This window comes from Pogona vitticeps, chromosome 5 (genome assembly GCF_051106095.1).
Source record: "Pogona vitticeps strain Pit_001003342236 chromosome 5, PviZW2.1, whole genome shotgun sequence".
Lineage (NCBI taxonomy): Eukaryota > Metazoa > Chordata > Lepidosauria > Squamata > Agamidae > Pogona > Pogona vitticeps.
In genome coordinates this window covers 31,024,303-31,041,901 of record NC_135787.1, presented here as the reverse complement: position 1 = coordinate 31,041,901, position 17,599 = coordinate 31,024,303, and the positions used below count along the sequence as shown (strand labels likewise).

The window sequence follows — 17,599 nt, the reverse complement described above, 5'->3', positions numbered from 1 at the left end:
AGGTAGGAAATACACAGAAGTGGTTTACCACTCCCTTCTTCTGGGGGCATCCTAGGACTATACAGCTTGCCCAAGGCTGCACAGGCTGTCTGTAATCATAGGAGGCACAGTGGGGAATCAAACTCCCAGCTTCTGACTCTGTAGCCAGATACCTGAACCACTGAGGATTCCAGCCAACTATTGAGATTTTACAATATTACCAAAAGGGAAAAACAAAGATTGTTATAGCTCAATCCTCCACCTTCCATTGCAGGAAGGCATTTTGCCGGCACAAATTCCAGCAATACTTCCCTTATCTGTGTTATGTAGATTATTATTAATTTATCTATAACTTCAAAAAGGTTTCTAGGCCACTTTTCTACCAAACTAGAAAACAGTTTTCCCCAGAGGCCTTTTATGAGTGATTAATTATTGTGAGATGACAAGGCTTTTCATGTGTTTCCAGAATTATATGTATTTACATCATCAAGGTACCAATCTGACATCAGAGCAAATCTAAGTAGCAACAAATGTCCTTGAGTTGTCACAGGATTGTTCTTCTATTTACCCCAGATTGGATTTGATTTAAATCAAATAGATTTAAACCACTAGTCAGAAAGCATTTTATTTTTAAAAAATCTGATTTAAATTAAAAAAAAATTTTAAAAAAGTTTTTATTTAAATCATTTTTTAATTTAAATTGGAATTTAAAAATTAAAATACTTACTGACTAGTGATTTAAATTGTGATTTAAAATCTATTTGATTTACTGTATTTTTCTGTTTATAAGATGCCCCACCTTTTCTAACCCCAAAATTAAGAAAACCTAGCTTTGGGTATTCAGCCTCTGAGCTCAGAACGCTCAGACATTACAAGCCCCTGTTGCATCTGAGCCTACAGGCTCCACCTGCAATGAGTTGTGTTCCAGTTGGTTTGTTCAGCATCAGCTGATGTCAGTTCGATAAGGGTCATGATTGGAGTTGACTGTTTTCTGACTGTAGGATGCTAAACCTTGTGATTGAAGGAAGCCTGTTTACAGAGACAAGGTACGGGCAGTTTTGTTCTCCCTGTGTTCTCAGCTTACTTCCATTTATAAGACGCCCCATAATTTTTAGTGTAATAATTTTAGGAAAAAGTAGCATCTTATACACACAAATACCGTAAGAAAAATCTACCCTGATTTACTCAATAATGCTATGAGGAGTGGGGGACTGAGCTGTCTAAGGTGAGCAATAGGATAGAATTTCCTGATTGGACTGCTGGTGATGCAATGGTATTTGTCACCACAACTGAAGTCGGAAGGCTAGTTTAAGTGTGACTTTCATCGATAACTTTTCTGTATGCATATAGTACTCACATACACTCAGGTATATGTTGGTAATCCTTGAGGGTGCTGGGAAGGACTTCTTCATGCCAGCTGTCTAGGAGCTAACATGTTTTTCACCTTCTCTGTAGTAATTCCTGCAGTGCAATCTTGGTTGCTTGATGAGTTATTCTTATGCACTACATTCATTAGTTTTATTACTTAATGTTCTGTCTCTTCGTTTTGCTATTGAATTCTCTCACATTTGATTTGCTTTTGGTTGAAATTAGATTGGGGACACAAAATTAGATGTATAAGAGCAAGTCCGGACTGAAGTGACTGAACTAGGTCCCATATTTAGGGCAAGTATCCATTTGGCTATATGAATTAAGTTTTAATATGGCAACAAGTAAGTATCTGACCTATTAAACAATAGAGATGTTAAGTGCCCTCCTTCTACTTGTCCCTTACTATTTTTTATTTATTTAAAATATTTTTACCCCACCTTTCTTCTTGAAAAGGACCCAAGTTGGATTACAAAAGTGAAAGACAATATTTAAAGATGGAAACAATGAGCAATGAGATTATTTGCTCTGAGAGATTTTGAGACTCACCGTGTAGCGGGATAATTCTGTCACATCTTTGTATCAAGCAAACATTCTTGTGGTGCTCATGATTTACTCTGTGCTCTTAAAAAATAGATTAATGGAAACCCTGTCATTGTAAGACATTTGTCCATGATTTGCATGGCAAATTATCTGGGTTTTTATGTTTTACATGCAGTATAAATCCCCTTAACATTTCCACCCTTCTCTTTAGTTGTTTACTTATCTATTGGTTTGGAGTTGATAAACACATGAGAGCTTGATAATTATTTTTGTTCCATGTGCCCTTAGGTGATAACTTTCTACACTCTTAGTTAAAAGGATAGGGAGGAAAGAGAGGAAAGAATTAACATACTGCTACTCACCCACCACTATTAAGACAGGAGGGCTAGGTCCAATAAATAGTAGCAACGATTGTGATGATGCAGTTTTAGTTCTCTTTATTTCAGTAGTACAGAAAAATATTCTCACTTTTAAATAAGTTGGGCTGAAAAGTGCCATAACTATGACTAGATTATTGATCCCTTTCACTCCTGCAAAATAGCCTATCACATTCAGCAGCATTTCCAAACCCTCTGTGCAGTATTTTCAGGGGGTGCACAGAAGTGAGACAGACTATTGCCAACCAACTTTCATGTGTCTAAATCTAGGTCCAACCTACAATGTATATCGATTGCAGGATATTATCTTCTTCAGGTGTATATTTTGGGGAGGAAAAATAATGAAAGATTTCCAGTCATCCTTTTTGAAATACCAAATAAGAATTTAATACCAGAAGCACAAGCTTCTTTTAATATATTTTGAGGCAATATCATAAGCAAGTCAAGTACATGTATTTGTTTGTTATAAAATCCTATATATTTACTTTGATAACCACCACTGATTCAGCGAGCTTTACTCCTAAGTAAATGCGCTTAAGACTACAGCCTGAACAATATTTAAATGAGTGGTTTCTTTCTACAAATCTTGAAATTCACCTGCTGAAAGTTATTATGATTTTTTCCCTCACTGCTGAGAAGAGTAAAACTGTCCATCCGTATGCTTGTCATTATACACACACAGACTTCATGCCCTGAGTTCGTTTATTTTCTGTCACAAAGGTCTACTTCAAATGGATGATGGGGTAATTATTGCCCAAGATCCTAAAGTAATATGACTAGTCTGTCTTAAATATGTGATTGATAAGATAGATTTAGAGTTAATGATGTGGTGACAGCCAGAAACACATATAGTACATGACTGAAGAAAGGTAATGGCATTTTATATTTCAGAAAGGTTTGTTTGAATCAGAGCTGTTGCAAAAATGTGGGAAATTTGCCATTTCTCTCTTCCTGTTTCCATCTTCCCATCATATTCCATACTGTAATGGGGGTCCTGCAACCATCAGCAGCAGAGTTGTACCGTACAAGATGGAAGTGGAGGTGAGAAGATCCAATTCCATGAATGGAATTCTGCAGACGTTTAAGACCCATGACACAATTTGGTGTAATCTATTTGGTCATTGTGCCAAAATAGGAAAACCATTGATATTGGGGACCATATTATGGTTAATAAAATAGATTATATTAGGATCTTTGCAGCTACTCAAAATTTCTCAAGAAAGAGAGAAAATTGGTGGTGTGGCAAAATTCAGTCTTATGGTAGAAAATAGTGTGAGATGTTCTACACATAGTGTGTTAGTCATTCTGCGTGTGACCACTAGTCTAGTTAGACAAGTATTAGTGCCTCACTACCATAGGCAATTATCTTTCTCAATTTTGCTTCCTTTAACCAGGCATTAGATCTTAAACATGCAAAGCTGTAGCTCCTTCCAGACACAGTATATGGCTCATGATCTAAAGAATTGTGCATGGGCTTGAGAAAATGGAGAAGAAAAGAGCTGACTTGTCAGAAGCAAAACCTATGGAGGACTACGGAGGATATTGCTATAATGATGGTTCACCTGCTTTTGTGTGTCATTATGGTGTTACCCTGTGGCACTTTCCAGAAGTTTTACACTATAACCACTACAATCTCTTCCCATGCTGGCTGGATTTCTGGAAACTATTCCTGGAAGGCCAAAAGTCCCCGACACTGCTGTCCAGCATGTGAAATCTCATGCTGGATACATCCCTCCATAATTAAGGAACCTCCATATGATAAGATTTCAGATTAGTAACAGTTATATATGGCACAGTAGATGCTTTGAACTATTTCACCATTGGGTGTGCTGATTAGAGTGGTTGAGAGGTCAGACAACCAAAACCTCTGATGGATTACAGTGAGCCATCCCCAGTAGACATGCTTGAGCTAAGGAAATTATTTCTTTAAAATGCCCTAGAATGTTTGTTTCTGTTCCTCAGGTCCATTGATGGAAGCCCTTCTTTGAGACGTATGACTGTGATGAGGGAAAAGGGAAGGAGGCAAGCAATCAGAGGTCCAGCCTTTATGTTCAATGACAGGGGCACAAGCCTCACAGCAGAAGAAGAGCGTTTTCTGGACGCAGCAGAGTATGGGAACATCCCCGTGGTACGCAAAATGCTGGAAGAGTCAAAGACATTGAATGTCAACTGTGTTGACTATATGGGCCAAAATGCCTTGCAGCTTGCTGTGGGAAATGAACATTTGGAAGTGACAGAACTTCTGTTAAAGAAAGAGAATCTGGCACGGATTGGAGATGCCCTGCTGCTTGCAATCAGCAAAGGATACGTCCGTATAGTGGAAGCAATCTTGAATCACCCTGGCTTTGCAGCAAGCAAGCGACTAACACTAAGCCCCTGTGAGCAGGAACTCCAGGATGATGATTTCTATTCATATGATGAAGATGGGACCCGCTTTTCCCCAGACATCACTCCCATCATTTTAGCTGCTCATTGTCAGAAGTATGAAGTGGTGCACATGTTGTTGATGAAAGGGGCAAGGATAGAGAGACCTCATGATTATTTTTGCAAATGCAGTGATTGCACTGAGAAACAAAAGGTTGATTCCTTTAGTCATTCCAGGTCAAGGATAAACGCATATAAGGGACTGGCAAGTCCTGCCTACCTGTCACTGTCTAGTGAAGATCCGGTTCTCACTGCTCTAGAACTTAGTAATGAGCTTGCCAAATTGGCTAATATTGAAAAAGAATTTAAGGTAAGATTTCTCTTTTCATACTTTCCCTGCCTGCTGCTTTGGTTTCTCTGGCTTCACATACTTCACAAAATTTCTATACACTTCATCTGTTCCTGTTGGTGTTGCCACTGTGATGCCTGCATCACTTAAAAGGGGAAAAAATCCCACACATTACTTTTGCTTTATATGAAAATATGTCAGCAGTTAATAAGTGCAGGGCATAATGAGAAAAATGCATTAGTTCCCTAGCAAAGATGAAAACAGGTTTGTTCACCCCTACAGAGTAATGGCTTTTAATGAAGCACACCCAATTGAAATGATGTCACCTAAGTTACCAGGAAAAAAACTTTCCATTTTTGAGCTCGTGGTCTTAAATGAATATGTTTGTTTCTTTGCACACCTTTTGAATGCTGTTGTTTGCAGGTTATGAAAGCTACACGCATTTGTCATTTCTGTAGCTGAAGAATACTGTGCTCATTCATCTTCCAGAAATGTACTAAGGTGCCAAAAGCCAGCTGTTAAAATCTGTATTAATGCTTCACCTTTCTTTCTCTTTTTTAAAATTATACTCATTACAGTGTTGCAGAATGGTTATTATTCTGTTTTCCCCATTTGTAATTAAGTAGGCTTTAACTAATTTCACTGTTGATGTTATTTATCATATATCAAAAAGTTACAAGGAACAGCCCTAGATTAAGGAAAATCTAAAAGAAACTGGGTCAAAGAATACAAACTGTAAACTAATTTGGTTATACAAATGGGATTTTTATCCAGATGTAGCAAATTTTTTAATAGTTCTCTTCTGGCAACTGCTGGATTCTCCATCTTTAATAATCATTATACACTGTCTAGTCAATTCTGACGCTTGTAAGGTTTTGCTAGGTATATAGTATTCAGAAGTGGTGTACCAGTTGTTTCTGATGGTGGCACCCTAGTACTGTGCAGCTTACCCAAGGCTACACAGGCTAGGTCTTTCTTGGGATGCAGAGTGGGGCATAAAATGCCTGAGTCCTAGTTCCATAGCCAGGTGCTCCAACTGACTGAGGTATTAAGACAGCATATGTAATTTTAATTTCCTGAAGCTATTGTGAGGAAACAGAAAGCATTCTTTGAAGCCTGTTAAGCCTGTTCCAAATGTAGAGATAAATGTGTGTAATAGAAATGCAGTCGGTGGGAAGATAGTGTCTATGTATGAGAAGGAAGGGTAATATATGATCCTCCAGAAGTTGTTGGACTGTATTTTTCCACATTTGTCACTATTGACCTTTCTAACTAAAGCTGATGCAATCAACAATCTAATAACATCTGGGAGGCTACATATTTCTCTACATTGATATATACATACATATAGTTTACTGCAGTACAAAGGCTTACAATGGTTGTTGTTGTTTAGTTGTTAAGTCGTGTCTGACTCTTTGTGACCCCATGGACCAGAGCACTCCAGGCTGTCCTGTCTTCCACTGCCTTCCAGAGTTGGGTCAAATTCATGTTGGTAGCTTCAGTGACACTGTCCAACCATCTCATCCTCTGTCGTCCCCTTCTCCTTTTGCCCTCACACTTTCCTAACATCAGGGTCTTTTCCAAGGAGTCTTCTCTCCTCATGAGATGGCCAAAGTATTGGAGCCTCAGCTTCAGGAGCTGTCCTTCCAGTGAGCACTCGGAGTCTATTTCTTTCAAAATGGATAGGTTTGTTCTCTTTGCAGTCCAGGGGACTCTCAAGAGTCTCCTCCAGCACCACAATTCAAATGCATAGATTCTTCGGCGGTAAGCCTTCTTTATGGTCCAGCTCTAACTTCCATACATCACTACAGGAAAAACGATAGCTTTGACTAGGCGGACCTGTTTTGGCAAGGTGATGTCTCTGCTTTTTAAGATGTTGTCGAGGTTGTCATCGCTTTCCTCCCAAGAAGCAGGTGTCTTTTAATTTCATGGCTGCTGTCACCATCTACAGTGATCATGGAGCCCAAGAAAGTAAAATTTGTCACTGCCTCCATATCTTCCCCTTCTATTTGCCTGGAGGTGATGGGACCAGTGGCCATGATCTCAGTTTCTTTTATGTCAAGCTTCAGACCATTTTTGCGCTCTCCTCTTTCACCCTCATTAAGAGGTTCTTTAATTCTTCCTCATTTTCTGCCATCAGACTGGTATCATCTGCATATCTGAGGTTGTTGATATTTCTTCCGGCAATCTTAATTCCAGTTTGGGATTCATCCAGTCCAGCCTTTTGCATGATATATTCTGCATATAAGTTAAATAAGCAGGGGGATAATATACAGCCTTATCGTACTCCTTTCCCAATTTTGAACCAATCAGTTGTTCCATATCTAGTTCTAACTGTTCCTTCTGTCCCACATACAGATTTCTCAGTAGATAGAGAAGGTGGTCAGGCACTCCCATTTCTTTAAGAACTTGCCATAGTTTGTTGTGGTCCACACAGTCAAAAGCTTTTGCGTGGTCAGTGAAGCAGAAGTAGATGTTTTTCTGGAACTCTCTGGCTTTCTCCGTAATCCAGTGCATATTAGCAATTTCGTCTCTTCTGGCCTCTGCCCCTTTGAAATCCAGCTTGTACTTCTGGGAGTTCTCGGTCCACATATTGCTGAAGCCTACCTTGGAGGATTTTGAGCATAACCTTGCTAGCATGTGAAATGAATGCAGTTGTACAGTAGTTGGCGCATTCTTTGGCACTGCACTTCTTTGGGAGTGGGATGGAGATTGATCTTTTCCATTCTTCTGGCCACTGTTGAGTTATCCAAACTTGCTGGCATATTGAGTGAGCCACCTTAACAGCATCATCTTTTAAAATTTTAAATAGTTCAACTGGAATGCCATCACCTCCACTGGCCTTGCTGTTAGCCATGCTTTCTAAGGTCCACTTGACTTCACTCTCTTCCTCTGTGTATTCCTGCCACCTCTTCTTGATGTCTTCTGATTCTGTGAGGTCCCTGCCATTTTTGTCCTTTATCATGTCCATCTTTGAACAAAAGGTTCTTTTAATATCTCCAATTTTCTTGAACAGATCTCTGGTTTTTCCCTTTCTATTATTTTGCCCTGTTTCACAGCACTGTTAATTTAAGAAAAGCCCTCTTGTCTCTCCTTGCTATGCTTTGGAAGTCTCCATTCAATTTTCTGTAACTTTCCCTAACTTCCTTGCATTTTGTTTCCCTTTTCTTCTCTGGTATTTGTAAGGCCTCATTGGACAGCCACTTTGCCTTCTTGCATTTCCTTTTCTTTGCTATGGTTTTTGTTGCTGTCCCCTGTACAATGTTATAGGCCTCCATCCATAGTTCTTCAGGCACTCTTTCCACCAAATCTAGTTCCTTAAATCTGTTCTTCACTTCCACTGTGTATTCATAAGGGATTTGGTTTAGACCTGACTAGCCCAGTAATTTTTCCTACTTTCTTCAGTTTAAGCTTGAGTTTTGCTATAAGAAGCTGATGATCAGAGCCACAATTAGCTCCTGGTCTTGTTTCTGCTGACTGTATAGAGCTTCTCCATCTTTGGCTGCAAAGAATATAACCAATCTGATATTGAAACTGCCCATCTGGTGATGTCCATGTGTAAAGTCGCCTCTTGTATTGTTGGAAAAGAGTGTTTGTGATGACCAGCTTGTTCTCTTGACAAAACTCTATTAGCCTTTGTCTTGCTTCATTTTGAACTCCAAGACCAAACTTAACTGTTGTTCCTTTTATCTCTTGACTCCCTACTTTATAGGGAGTCCCCTATAATGTCCCCTATAATGACAAAAAAAAAATTCCTTGGTTTTAGTTCTAGAAGGTGTTGCAAGCCTTCATAGAATTGGTCAGTTCCAGCCTCTTCAGCATTGGTGGTTGGTGCATAAACTTGGATTACTGTGATGTTGAAAGATCTGCCTTGGATTCGTATTGAAATTCTTCTATCATTTTTGAGATTGTATCCCAGTACAGCTTTCCCCACTTTTTTGTTGACTATGAGGGCTACTCCATTCCTTCTACGGGATTCTTGCCCACAATAGTAAATATGATAATTGTCTGAATTGAACTCGCCCATTCCTGTTCATTTTAGTTCACTGATGCCCAATATGTCAATGTTTATACTTGCCATCTCCTGTTTGATCACATCCAATTTACCAAAGTTCATAGATCTTATATTCCAGGTTCCTATGCAGTATTTTTCTTTGCAGCATTGGACTTTCCTTTCACTTCCAGGCACGTCCACAGCTGAGCGTCCTTTCGGCTTTGGCCCAACCACTTCATTAGCTCTGGAGCTACCTGTACTTGTCGTCCGCTCTTCCTCAGTAGAATGTTGGATGCCTTCTAACCTGAGGGGCTCATCTTCCAGCATCATGTCTTTTAGCCTTTTCTTTTTGTCCATGGAGTTTTCTTGGCAAAGATACTGGAGTGACTTGCCACTTCCTGCTCCAGGTGGATCGCATTTAGTCAGAACTCTCCACTATGACCTGTCCGTCTTGGGTGTCCCTGCACGGCATATCCCATAGCTTCTCTGAATTACTCAAGCCCCTTCGCCACGACAAGGCAGCAATCCATGAAGGAGTACGGATGCCCAGTGGTGCCCAGGTGTAATTCATGGTGTAGTGAAGCCTGCCCTTTTCATTACAATATAATTATTTTATTTTATTTTATAGTACAACCTTGTAAATATTTTGTATTTTATGTATTACAATATGACCATGTGTGTGTGTGTTTGCGTGTGTGTTGCTTATTGCCTTTATTTATTGGTGCTTAAGTTTCATATCAAAATTTTATGAAACTGGCTATCATTAAAATAACAAGGACTTTGTTGTAAGAGTGAAATACTAAGAAGCTTGACAGGTAGCTGTTACTATTGTAAGAAATTTCCTCAAGACTCCAGTGTCTCAATATGCAATAAGTAGTTGTTGTGCACTTAAGATATACATGGGCTGCTACCCTGTTATGCTATGTTAACCTAGAAAATGTGTAAACATTCCTCATGCTCCAGCAGGTTCTTCTTGGGTACCCAACCTCAAAGTGCTTGTGAGATTGATTGTGTGACTACTTGTAAAGAGGGTGCCCAACAAGGTGTCTGCCAGAGAAGGGGAAGGCTTATACGATTTCCCATGCATTCTGAATAGGATACTAGCAATGAAGTTTAAAACCTGCTCTATTTGCTCAAGGATGAGAATAAGAGTGTTAGTCTAGGATCATTTGCATCATCCCGCAGAAAGAAAAAGACCAGTAATGTACATGAACATTGGTCTTTTCTTCCTTCCAGGCTCCAATGCCATGGCTTTGTTAATGTTGTGCTAGGTTTTACTCCATTGAGCTGATGGATTGTGCTTTATTGAGAAACTCTCTAAAGTTATCACCATTGCTTTACTTATAAAATCCCATTTCACTACCAACTAAGGTTACTGATACATATAACTGGTACTCATTGGGGAGCTGTGGTGGAAAATTGGGAAATCATGAGCAGCACCGTTGAAGAATGGTTAAGGAAAACATGTAATAAATTGATAAATATCAAAATTATGTACAAATCCTGATATTTGCACATAATTTTGATATTTAACAAATTTATAATTCAGATATAATCCAGATTTCCTTAAAGAACATAATTAATAGGGAAAGTCTTCAATGCAACTAGTGTGGTGCTATAGTTAAGGTGTCGGGCCTAGGACTCAGGAGATGCAAGTTCAATTCCTCATTTGGCCATGAAGCTCATTGGGTGACCTTTGGCCTATCACTGTCACCCAGACTAATTCAGTTCAAAGAATTGTGAAAATAAAGGGGAGAGGAACAAAATATACCATTCTCATCTTGGGGTGTTGTGAAATAAATAATTCAACATGTATGTCATTAGTTTTGCCCAGTCACAAAATGTGAACCTTCTGTATAACTTGTTCGTTTGTGTGAGTAAATGTCTGTGATCGGTCCTGTTTTTTGTTTGCAACAGAAAGTGGGAATCTGGCTGTGCAATACTCCTCCGTATAGGTTTCAGCAGGCTCTTATCAGAACATTTCTGACCTTTCCAGTGCAATATGTTTGATCTGTGTATAGTTTGGGACCGACATACATACCTTCTAAGTAGGGGCTGCCTTAGCAACAAAATGGTTAGTTGTCTTATAGCTAAAGCAAATTAATTTGAAATGCAGAATCTAGCAGTGGTGGCCAAGGATCTGTTGTTGTCCATGGGGCAAATGGTAGATAAGCTGGAAGGTGGACTGGAAACTACAGTATAGTTTGTTTTTGACTGTCACCTGGAATTGTGTCATCAGCTTGGAACAGAAAGCATTACACCATGTTTGGGTTCAGTAAAGGAAGTGGGAGACTTGGGTGTTTGGCCATGGAAATTCACTGGAGGGATGGTAGAAGTAAAAGCATTATTTTAATATTTCTCATACCTTAAAAATATTCCTAGGATCATCCTAATTCAGAATCAACTTAGATGCCACATAACACATACAAGGGAAGCAGAATGTGAACAAATTTGCTTGCTCTCTCACTCTTCTTGTGTCAAAACAAGAATGAAAGATAAAATCCTTGATGACAGGTCCTGTTGCCTTCAGAGTAGAAATGCCAAAAGCTTTGAACAGAGCATAGCTAATAATACAGATGGGTCATGATGGAGTGGAGTGGCCCCCCACTCAGCCCATGATCTTACTAATAACAGTGACCATTTTTGTAGCAGAAAGAAAACGAGTGCATGCTTACAAGTGTATGCTTTACAACTTATTTTCTTGAGTCATCTATGAATCCAAGAGTTTGCTTTCCTTGCTAAAATCTGTGATTTAATTGGATAAAAAAGGGTTATTCCGAGCTCTAGAGATTATCTGGTTTGTCACTAGTAGTATACAAGTACTCAAAACCATTTTGGACATAGCCATCGCAACTTTTTAAAAATTTAAGTTTATGGAAGTTTGAAATAGATCAATTCCAGGGCTCTTAACTGGCACTGCTGGCAGTCTTGAGAAAATTCTCATTCTTATTAAGGTTATTGCTACTCTGCAAAATTGAAAATCCTTTAATACTTTAAAAGAACAGAAGCTGCTCTTTGTTAGATTATCCCTTGTCAAGGAGATATAGCTGGCATTATCAGGGCTTTCTTTTATAAAAGCTTTAATCATGATCCAATGGAAACAAATAATCCTGAGAAAACTTTCAGTGATTAAGCAATGAAGTGTCTTGTGGCACTTTAAGGTCTTAAAAATTCTCCATCAAATGCATGAGGTACTATGGTGAGCTATGTGCACACACAAACACACACAGTATTCAGTTGACACTTTTAACACAGAAGTTGAAATAAATGTAATACAGAAAGCAAACACTTCACTGTTTATAATCTCACCACCATATATAACTCAACATAATATTGCATTTGTTGAAGGGGACTAAAGTCCTCAAAGGCTTATACAGTATAACTGTGTTATACATTTGCTAGTTTGTAAGATGGAAAAAAGATCCTTAAAATCTTGATATCTGGAACACCCTTTTCAATACTATATCCTTCACAAAGATTTCTGGACCAGAAGCCTTTTGTAGTAAAAAAACAGCATAACAAAACAAAACCCCTGATGTCTTCTCAGCAAAGGGCACACTCAGTTCTCTTTCAGTTTCTCTTCCTAGAATGAAAGCCATACTGTAATGTGTTACCTCTGTTGTTACTGTTGAAATGAACTTGCCCACTTGCTGTCTAATATTGACATTTTGGGTGGTATATTATGTTTGCTAAGTAACTGTTTTGCCTGCTTTGTATTCAAACCAGATCCAAATTAGTAGCAGGAGTTCAGGAAAAGAGGGCTCTTTCCAGGTAAATGAGAACCTGGAAGGAAGTTGCTACACTGCATGTTAACAACACAATTAGAAAACCATGTCGGTAGCAGTAACGACTGGAAAAATAGTTCCCTAGTGTTGGAAGGCCATTGGGAGATCTCTCTTGTGAAGTTGGGCCTTTTTGCATAATTATGTTCTTATTAGCAAAGTAATTTTAAAATGTGTAAGTGACTTTTCAGACCAGATAATTTGCCACTGACCTTTATAGCTCAATGAGTGTTGGTAGTTCAATTCCTTATTGTGTCTCCAGGGGGGAAGCACCTTTGTGGCCTTTGGCAGGCTGTACAGTCCCAGGATGACCCCGGGAAAAAAGATTGGTAAACCATTTCTGAGTACTTTCTACCTAGAAAACTCTGGAAAATGTTGCCATAAGTCAGAATTTCCTTGACAGCCCATTGTTATTATTTATTATAGAAGGAACTTTATTCATGCTGCACGGTGAACTATATGGAAAAATAATTGAAAATAAGTATTATGGGGAAGAGGTTTACTGGATAGTGGTGTCTTGTGAACCATATCTGCAGGCTACAGTGCTAGATCAAGTGGCATAAACTTAATTTTAATTGATTTTAAATGAGATATAATCTCCTATAACTAGGCCTAGAATTAAATATGTTTGATTCAGTTAACCTCTTCCTCAAGGTCATGAAGAATGAACAAAATAGGTTCTAAACTGCACCCATAATATTATTGAAAAACGTAAGATTTAAAAGGAATATAGTGGTACCTTGCCGCATAATAATAATAAACTTTTTTATGTGTGGAAAAATTAGCATCAGTGACATTAAGTGCCTGAAAGAGATGAGTATGTGTGTTACAGAAAAAAAATACAGATGTTCAAGTGATTCTTTGAAGATTTGTGTTCTTATTCTATGTTTATAGTATTCTGATACACATGCAGACAGTTCTGCAGAAGTGGGGGAAGGAGAGGGAACATTCTGTCTTTTAATGCAGGGGGAGGTACATGGGGAGCATATTTCACAGCTGCAGGAAGAAGCCAAGGTCATGCTGCACAAACTGAGGTACAGGCACAGAGATTTTCTATGAAGATAACCAGAAAAGCTAGAGTGAAAAAACTCATGAGAAGTGTTGTCATGTATGAGTAGCCAAATGTGAAGAGTATAAATCCTGGTGCAGAGGATGTGAGCTAGATTAATGTAACTAGAAAGGTAGTATAAAGAGCAGATCACTGACAAATGCTTCTTCATGAAAGTTGATAACCTGATACAGCAGAGGAATCAATCAGCCTGGAGGGAAGAGATCACTAAACACTTGCATAATGAGCCTTCTACAACCTACTGCCCTCCAAAGGTTTTAGGTTATGCTCCCTACCATCCTTGCCTATTATTGGCTTTGCTGGTTGAGGCTGTTGGGTTACTAGATCAAAACATCTGGAGGATATCAGATTTGGGGGGGGGATAGAAACTGACAAAAGGAGATTGTAAGATCCATTAAGAGAAAGACACTAATCAGATCTTATGATTGTGTCATGTTTCCAGTTATGATCCAGAGGCAGCTTAATATGGTATAAAACTTAAAAATGTTTTATGCACACTTAACCCATTATTTTTATTCCATTAATTTCAAATAAGTGGTTTGTTAAATCACAGCTTTTGTCCTGAAAGGGACGTGTTTTTATAGAAAGTGTACTTTGTTTTTGTGGCAGAGACATATTTACAAAAACATTTTAGAATAGATAACTTGGAAAATATGAAAATAAAATTTTAGCACCAATTACCATATTCTTTCTTCAAAACTTTAATTACTGTAATCAGTTCATTCAGAGTCACTTCATATATGTTGTTAGCTGCCTAGAGTGGTCCTGACCCGACCAGATAGGTGGGATATAAATAAAATAATAAAAAATAATAAATAAATATGCTTCAAATGTTGACTTTCTCAACTGTATCACTTCACCATGTACAAGATGACTTGTCAGATTTCTGATTATGTGGGTTGTGTTAGGACTAGTTGATTTACTGTGCAATCCTAAATGTATTAATGGAAAAGTAAATTGTTCCAGGTATGTGCATACAAGGTTGGAGCCTTCAGCACATTTGCTGCAGACATTCTAAACTTTACAGAGTTATTGTTAAAAATTCAATTGATCATCTGACTAATTATGTTGTCAGTTATGGGTAGTTTTAGATTAGTCAATGTTTAAAAATAACAATTTCCAACCAAAGGAAACAAGATATTATATCTTGCAATTAAGTCTTTAACTTTCTCTGAATTGAGGACAATAGCTAGGACTTAGCCATTCTGATAATGTGAGTTTTAAATTTATTTTCTAGAATAATAAAAGGAGGGTAAGATAGCTGGGACAAGTAAGAATCTGCAATTAAAAGAAAAGATCTGAAATGGTAACAGAGTGTAACATGAGGAGATAGGTTATATTCAGCCATGCCCAGGGAGTTGTTGTATTTACCCCTGAAAATGCAGCACTAAAAAGTTCCTGAACTAGAACATTTTAAAAAGATAACAGTAATAAGAGATTTATGTGAAACTGTGAGAAAGTGGAGACAGCTGTAGTAACAGAAAATACGGATGAGACAGGGGGCACCTAGGATGACAAAGAGATGGAGTGGTGTTCAACATACAGAATTCTCCACTGAGGACAGCAAAGCACGGCTCTTGGTTACACTTCCAAATCGTCAACTGGTATAGACTGTAGTAGCTTCCTTTGTAATGTGAGTGTATTGTCAGGAAAACTGTACACAGTGTTCTGGTTCCAGCTTCCTGTGGTCTTTGAAGTACAGTTTAAGCTCAGAGTTTGGAAGTGTTTAAAAAAATAAAGCTTTTTTTTTTGGAGACCCCAGAATCCCCATGGCTACCATTGCCCATGCTAGCTGGAAAATTCTGGATATTATTGACCTAAATATTAACTTATTCAAGTTCTGTTCATAGTACTGCTTTTGAATACCTTTAGAAATCGCTTCTTCCCCTGTGTTCCACCACTGACTGCGAACTGCGATGACTGTCTTAAGCACATCATCCTTCTGACTGATTATTAAATCCAGTCTTTGGTACATTTAATTTCCATCTGACCTCATTGTCAACAATCCCATCCACAACTGTGTGTAATTGACAGCAAGCTCATAGTTTAACGCAGTGGTTCTTAACCTTTTTGAAAGAAACGCCCCCTTGAGCCATTGAGGAAGTTATCATCGCCCCCCTCCCCACGGTGATGATATATTTATTTATTTATTTATTTATTTATTTATTTATTTATTTATTTATTTATTTAAGACACTTACATCCAATGACCCCTGAAAACAAAATTAAATTCCAAGAAAATGAAATGCCCCCCAAAAAGTAACATTTAATGATTTAGTGGCAACTGACTTTTAAGACACAAAAAGAAATATAAAAGGGGCATAAAAACAAATGCAGGAACTAAAAATTTCAAGACAAAAAGTTTGAAACTAAATTAAAATGTGAGGAAAATATATATTCATGCACACTGTAAAAAGGCTGCAGCCATCTTCACAGGTTTGGCTTGCTCCAGCGCCCCCTACCGCCCCCCTTCTGCTCTACCGCCCCCACACCGCCCCTTTTCATTCTACCGCCCCCCTGAAAAATGAAATCGCCCCCTGGGGGGCATTATCGCCCACGTTAAGAACCACTGGTTTAACATATCTCACAGGGATGAAGTGCTTGCTAAGGCAGAACTGGTGCCACTTAGTGCCCAGAGGAAGGCATATTTTGAGTGGATTTCATTAGGATGTGGTCCCAGAAATTCTTTTAATATGCTATTGGTGCAAAGTAGCAATTGTGTGGATGGTTTTAAAGAAAGCAGATGACAAGAAAGGGTGATTTAGATTTGGACACTCAGAGGAGGTTGGCGATATTGTATTTTTTTGATCCCGCTCTCTCCCCACCCCCTTACAATCTGCACTGGAAGAAAAGTTCCCATTGGTGCAAGTGAGAAATTAGATGGTGAACCAAAACTAAGATAAGTGTAATAGAAACCAAGGAACATTAATGTGATTACTGATGGTTTGATAAGAAAAAGAGACAGAAGGAAAATGTAGTACTGTATTTATCTTCCAAGAGGCAGGTGTATTGGGAATTTTGTGATGTAGTAGCACAGAAGATAAAGACATAGTAATTCAAGTGTGTTGGATCCTAATTCAGGGAGACATTTAATCAGCTTAACTTTCCTAGTCATTTTATTCTTGAGTTTTTCTTCATTTCCTACCTTGCTACATATATTGATATCTCTGTTTTTATGGACAGTGATGCATAATTTGAATACTGTGACATCCAAGGAGGGTAAAGAGTATATGACATCCAAGCTCACTGAGAGAATTTACATATTAAATATATATGTATAATCACATTATGAAATTGCTACACTTATCAATTACACTGTACTTTGATGTGAATCAAGGGCCCTTCTCTTCTTTACTACTTAGAATGACTATCGCAAGCTGTCTATGCAATGCAAGGATTTTGTGGTTGGTGTCCTTGATCTTTGCCGAGATTCTGAAGAAGTAGAAGCCATTTTAAATGGAGATTTGGAGGCTGAGCCGGTGGAAACACAGAGACACAGAGCTTCATTGAGTCGTGTCAAACTAGCAATTAAATATGAAGTCAAAAAGGTATGTAGCTCACTCTTACAGGAAGCATATTTGATGCCTGTTGTAGTAACCTTAAATATTATGGCATGGCTGCACTGTAAGTACTTATTGGAGCCTGTCTTCTAATGGAATTGCTGTTTCTAGTCAAAGTAGTGTGAAATTAAAACCTCAGAGAAGTTGACTTTCTGAGTGAAATTATACTAGGGATCTTAGTACATGACCCCTTTAATGTTGTTCTGATAGCTCAG

The 17,599-nt window shown here is 38.3% G+C and overlaps 1 protein-coding gene across 5 annotated transcripts in view; it reads left to right on the top strand.

Annotated features, from left to right (window-relative positions):
* The window catches only part of TRPC3 (transient receptor potential cation channel subfamily C member 3), a 61,383-nt gene that overhangs the window by 8,459 nt on the left and 35,325 nt on the right, over positions 1–17,599 (top strand). For 4 of the 5 annotated variants that reach the window (XR_013536897.1, XM_020781465.3, XM_020781464.3 and 1 more), the window contains exons 2-3: positions 4,230–5,001; positions 17,187–17,372. Coding sequence is in view for 4 of the 5 variants with exons in the window: in XM_020781465.3 (XP_020637124.3) it covers positions 4,230–5,001; positions 17,187–17,372 (958 nt within the window). In the remaining variant the exon portion in view is untranslated. The remainder of the gene's footprint in view (positions 1–4,229; positions 5,002–17,186; positions 17,373–17,599) is intronic. The other variant, XM_073001701.2, reaches the window with a different exon arrangement.